Source organism: Cucumis melo, chromosome 5, assembly GCF_025177605.1.
Source record: "Cucumis melo cultivar AY chromosome 5, USDA_Cmelo_AY_1.0, whole genome shotgun sequence".
NCBI lineage: Eukaryota > Viridiplantae > Streptophyta > Magnoliopsida > Cucurbitales > Cucurbitaceae > Cucumis > Cucumis melo.
The window spans coordinates 9,061,333-9,067,677 of NC_066861.1; the positions used below are offsets into that span (position 1 = coordinate 9,061,333).

Below are 6,345 nucleotides of genomic sequence, written 5' to 3' on the forward strand. Positions count from 1 at the left end.
AAAATGGTAGCAATTGGAAAGTTGTGCAAGTCATCCAAAATAAGCGTATTTGGGACGTGCCAGAAGTGGAGGATGTTCAGAATGACCATATTAATATAGTAGAAGTTGTTGTAAGCCACCAAGTGGATGACCACATCGAGGATGACACTCTATGCAGAAATGACGTTGATCCCACAATCGTTGAAAGACCGGTTGTGGGTCATGTCACTGACGACTTCATCGACAATGTGGATGAACACTTGTCACATGCAAGCGATGAGGAATTATAGTGACAAATTAAACCACGTATGCACATATTTATATCTAGTTTATATATTTTGATTCTAGCTATGTGTTCGTATTTAGTTATTGAATGTTTGTTTTCTATATGTCCATAGTCATTATGTCATATCGACGATCAAATTTTATGGAGACAGACGATATGTTCCTCCAGTTTGAGGAGGATTTAGATAACATTGCGGGAGGGTCGTCATCTGTGGGCGACAATACAGGTGAGTCTAAGAATTTTCTTCATTTTTAACTTACAAATATTTCATGTAGGGGTTTCTAACTTTATATGTTATTGTCTATTTATTGAGCAGGGTCTTCTTCTCAACAAACGACTCCGACTCCTAGGAGACGTGCACAGTCTCGACTCTTGGAGTTAGAGCGCCACGTTGCAATAAATGGGCGCATTTCGATGACGATCGCCCCTGGAGCGGAGAAGCCTATTTCTCCACACGCCGTTCGCTTCAGCCAGGCGATAGGCGTGTGCGTGAGAAAGACATTTCCCGTCCGCTGTCTTAAGTGGGCGGACGTTGGGAGAGAATACATTGAGGTCGTCAAGGGCGACCTCCAGGTAATTAAATGCACTACACATTTATATATGATTTCATTTGAAACATATCTAACTTTGACCAATCTAATGTGTTGTGTTTGTAATGTGTAGCGATTGTTTGTGCTTGATTTCAATGATCAAGCAATGAACAGGTTTGTTGAGCATCAGATGCTCACGACCTTTAAAGAGTTTCGGGCCGACTGTCATAGACATTTCAAAAAGTACAGTGACCCGGAGGAGGCTCGTGCCAACCCACCAAACGCATTGGTTGGACGTGATGAGGATTGACACTTCCTCTGCGACCATTATATCAGCCGTGCATTCCAAGTATTTGTCATGATTAATTATGATAACAAGTTTTAATATGTATAAGAAATAAACAATATAATTATTTTAATGCAGGAGCAATCACGGACAAACAAGGTTGCTAGACAGAAGCAGCCTTACAATCATAGTAGCGGGTCCAAGTCGTTTCTACAACGACAGTATGAGCTCGCTGAAAGAAGAGGGCAGCCGGTCGATCGTGTGGAATTGTTCCGGGAAACACGCGTTCGAGCTGGGACATTCGTGTCGCAGGCCGCCGAGGATGCGCATGTAAGTTATACCCTTATTAATTATCCACTTTTATTATATATTTTTGCGCGTTACACAACATAATTTTTAAATTTGTTACAGAATCAAATGCTGGAACTCCAATCCCAGCCTACCCCAGAGGGTAGTCAGCCACTCTCTGAGGATGAGATATGCGATCAGGTGTTGGGTAGACGACCAGACTACTCAAAAGGCCTTGGTTGGGGACCCAAGCCGAAGGCCCGCAGAACGGCAAGTGCAAGCAGTTCGTCGACATCTTGTTCGCAGTCCACACAAAAAGAGATTGAATTACAAGCTAAACTTCATGAAGCTTTGGAACGAATTGAAGTACAAGATAGAAATCACCAAGCATTAGCTTCACAAGTGGAAGCTATGAAAAAGATGATTGAAGACCTAACTCGTGCACAACAGGGACCACCACATGATCCCTAGCTATGCGGTACGTCATATATGTCTCTATTATTCTTAAGTTTTTGCAATATATGATTATGTATTAAACTTAGTTATTTTTATACCGTTTTTAGGACCGAAGGTGTAGAATGGCACGCATACGCACCTCGTTGGGAGATTTTTCATTATGTTTATGTTTTTTCTATTTTGAGAACTATATTTTGTTGTAGTTAACTTATTCGTATTATTAATTTTAATTCTATTTTTTTAATTTGTGTTTGTATATTTATTAATTTATTTTAATTTAATCCAAAACGTCGCGAAATTTTTTTGAGCAATCCGAACATCATTGTGAATGTTTGAGCAAAATATTATAAGGAAAAAAGTAAAAAAAAAATATTTTAAAAAATATAAAAAAAATATTTCCCGACGTTCATTACGTCGGGAAAAAAAACGTCGGAAAACAGGTTTTCCCGACGCCGAGTTGGTACGGCGTCGGGAAAGCCTCTCGCGACGCATTTCTCCCGACGTTCTTCCCGACGTCGTTTTGTACGTCAGGATATTCTTTCCCGACGTACTTTGCATTTTCGCCGACGTATTTGTGCGTCGGGAGTACCTTCGTCTCTTGTAGTGTTACAAAGATTACACTACTCCAATTATGGAGTAAATTACTACTGCATTCAACACAAATATCTTTTCCTTATTTTGTTATCTTTTTGTATATAAATGTATATATAATTTGGACATTATAATCAATAAATATTACAATAGAAATTCAATAAAATTACATAGATGATTATATTTATATGTTGTTTTCTGTCATATGTTGTGATCTTTTCGCAAGCAAAGATAATCGTCCTTGAGGGAGATTGTCTTTCTAATATAGAATCTTGTTATGTTCTTCTTGTTGGTGAGTTCCTGCTATAGATTGTATATGTGCAGTGATTTATGTTGTAAACAGAGTCAATGACTAAGTATAGAACTGGAGTAAAGAGATCCTTACTGTTAGGAGGAGCCTAGCAAGTTGCAGAGTACTAAAGTATCACTACTTGGGGGAGTACACCATGTGATGATGTGGATTTGAATTAAAAGGCAACCAATCCATGAGAAGATTCATTGATAAATTATGTACTGTTTTGTATAAGTTTTTTTAGTATTTAAAGAATATTAATTGTGATAAGAAACTTATACTTGTAAACCTTTTGATATTCAATATAAAATCTCTTCAATCGGGTTTATGATCCTTCCAGATGTAGGTTTGTGGCACCGAACCTTTTGTTATGTTCGCTTTTATGTCTCGTTACTCATGCTGATTCCTCAGCTGTTAGGTTTGGTCATCTATATTGATTCTGCATTTTGACTTTGTACTATTTTTCAAAAATGGTTAACTTAGCATAGCTTCATAGTTCAACATCGATATTATATATAATAACCTAATAAATCTATATTTCAATCGAAGAACGACGTATATATTTTCGTCCAATATCGACATTTTGAAATGTTTATGTCTGGATACTGGCAACTTCATATTGTATCATATAAAAATGATAGATTATCCTAACAAAATTAGTATCATAATTATAGATGTAATAGTAATAATAAACCATTTAAATGTATTAAGATAAGGTACAAAATTTATGGATGTATTCCATAAATTGGTATTACCGTAAAATTCAAATCTTGAAATTTATGTGATATCCAGACTTAAAAATAATTCAAAGTCTTAAATCAAAATCTTTATATTTATACTTTAACATCAAATATTATTTATTCAAAATCTTTTTAACAATTACTTAATATTCATTTTTAAACGTAGTTTTATTTAATAAAACTTAAATTTACAAATCAACCCAATAAAGTACAAAATATTTTTTTTTCTTTGATTATGTATTATTATGTTATTTTTGGAGATATGATTAGGAAAATATTTTAGGCAAAAAAGTCTATGTGAAAATGAGAGTTGGATTGAATAAAAATTAAAAAAAAAAAAAAAAAAGTTTATAGGTGAGATTTTCCATTTTCTATATCTTGAAAAAATGAATGCCTACATTTAAATACTTCAATTTAATTTTGTGTTTTGTTATTTTAGAAAATTTCTGGGGTTTTGTAGGGTTTACAATTTTAAACACAAAAGGAAACAATGGAGACAACATGTTCTTTCTTCACAACACATAATTGGTAGTTATTTGAAATCTTGACTTCCCATTTTTATTTTAAATTTTTTTAGTTCTTAATTCTTTTTCCCATAATGTTTGAAATTTTTATTTTTATTTTTATTTTTATTTTTATTTTTATTTTATAGTTGAGGTGAGTTTAAATTATTAATTATAAATTTTTCTTTTAATAATATTGTAAATGAAATTTGAATTGATATTTTATGTAAATATACTTACGTGAAAACATGATTAAGAAAGACACCATTATACCTTTTTTGGTTGGGTGACTTGATTCTATATTGAATGACTCTATAACCCCATAAAGTCGTACTCCTCAAATTTTTATTGAACTTTTTAATATCTTTTCACTGTTGCACGCAGTGATATTTATTATTTAATAAAGTAGATATGACTTTTGCATAATTGGTTTTCCATCGCATTAACTTTTGGAATTGTAAAATATATATATATGTATGTGTATATATAAAGAAAATCTAAATTTTGACTTTAACCCATTTAAATATTTGAAACATTGAGTTGATTATTATAGCGTATTATTGTTATAGTTTGTGTCTGAAACACACACTTATGTTAAGGTAAAAACTATTTTACTTGGGTTAAAAAATAGAAAACATTGTTTCAAATGGTGAAAGAGATCGATAAATTATAAACTACTAGAAAAATAAATAATAAGTCTACTATCCTGTTTTATATATATATATATATATATATATATATATATATATATATATATATATATATAAAAGTGTCATATAAATAATATGTTTATATTAATAATATGTCTAGTTAGTTTCAACATAAAAATGAATATTAGCTTACTATAAAATTAATATTTCATAAATGTCCTCAAATTTTATTATAATATTTTTACAAATAAATTTTAGCAATATCTTGGGACATTTTAACTCTTTATATTCTCTCTCATCATACTACTTTTAAACAAACGAAATATTTGGATTAATGTTTGAAATCTTTTGTTATTTCATTACTAACATAATTTTCGTACTTCTTTTCCATTTTGAAATTCATTTGAGGTAGAAATATTTCAAATGAATGTTTCTTTTATTTTAGGAATTTTTGTTTATTTTCTTCGATATTCATGTCTAAGAATTGAGCACTTTCCATTAATATCTTAAACATATATTGAAATACTATTGAAAAATGTAAATATATATCGGATATAAGCAAGTTTATTTAAGAAAAAAATTTCAAATACACCATATTGTATATATGAAATATATCTTTGAAATTTGCTGCCAATTTAATGTATCATTTATAGGTTTGACCATTTTTATTTTCGTATGTTTAAAGAAATTCTTCTCATTAAAACCAATGAGACATTCTCCTATTGATGTTAACATTAGGGCTAAAAAGGTAAATTAAGCTAAACAATAATAATTCATTAAATTATTCAGATTCTTTAGGAAAATTAAAAACAATTATGTAACTAAAATAGGATATTTAGAAAAGACCAGTGGGCTTTGATGAGTGTAAACCATTAAGGCCCAAACTATGAGCACAGTAGGCCTCCCCATGTCTATCTTTATTACAATCTGTATTCTTTTTTAAGTCTATTATTTATTATTTGGGGCGACAAGAATAACAGCAAAATTTAACATTTACTTTGGATAAATGGTAAAAGAAATTTTTAATTGTGAAAATAGCAAAACAATTAATTTGCATATAATAAATGAGACAACTATACCTTAAATGCCCCTATCTAATTTAAAATATAGATTTTTAAATAGAATAGTAAGCAGAATTGCAAATACTCTATACTTAATACACATTGCCTCCAAATTTCTATTTTCCCTCCCAAATAAATAAACAATCTCTCTGTAAAACATCACATCTTCTGCATGCAACCACTCCCCATCTCATATAAAACCCTGGTTTTTTCTTCACTTGCTTAAAGTCTTCCTTCGAATTTTCACCCCTTCGTCTTCTTCCGTATATTAGCTTCCACAGTCGCTTTTCCATCGCTATCTGCACGCCCTTTGTTTTCCGATCGTATCTTCCTTTTTGGTTTTTTCAGAGTCGATTTATCTTCCACAGTCGCTGTTGCACCGTCGTTTTTCCGCCGTCTGCACGCCTTTCTTCTTTCGATCGTTTTGCACCGCGAATTATGCAGAGTATCGGTGAGTTGTTCCTTCTGATCTTTGGATTCTTGCTCTGTTTTCTGCATGTATGTGTTTTCTGCATATTCAAGCTTTGGATTCTTGCTGGGTGAAAAAAATACCGAGTTCTAATTCTCCGGTTCTAAAATTTGTTTAAATTTCAAATTGCTTCCCACCCGCTTCCAAATGGCATAGAATGTCGTATTTATATTTTAATTCCATGATTTTTGTTTCCTAAAATAAAGGGCATAAA

At 31.7% G+C, this 6,345-nt stretch overlaps 1 protein-coding gene across 1 annotated transcript; it reads left to right on the top strand.

Annotated features, from left to right (window-relative positions):
• The first annotated feature begins 649 nt into the window (after positions 1-649).
• LOC127149281 (uncharacterized) lies at positions 650-1,837 on the top strand. Its single transcript, XM_051084414.1, has 4 exons — positions 650-838; positions 929-1,144; positions 1,220-1,411; positions 1,493-1,837. Exons 2-4 carry the CDS (start codon positions 1,095-1,097, stop codon positions 1,761-1,763), a joined length of 513 nt encoding a protein of 170 aa, XP_050940371.1. The 5' UTR covers positions 650-838; positions 929-1,094; the 3' UTR covers positions 1,764-1,837.
• The last annotated feature ends 4,508 nt before the right edge of the window (positions 1,838-6,345 follow it).

Bases quoted from the DNA above. Each gene is read 5' to 3' on its own strand.
- LOC127149281 (XM_051084414.1), top strand. From the start codon at position 1,095: ATGAGGATTGACACTTCCTCTGCGACCATTATATCAGCCGTGCATTCC. The intron at 1,145-1,219 runs GTATTTGTCATG...ATTTTAATGCAG, and splicing joins ATATCAGCCGTGCATTCCAA to GAGCAATCACGGACAAACAA. The intron at 1,412-1,492 runs GTAAGTTATACC...AATTTGTTACAG, and splicing joins AGGCCGCCGAGGATGCGCAT to AATCAAATGCTGGAACTCCA.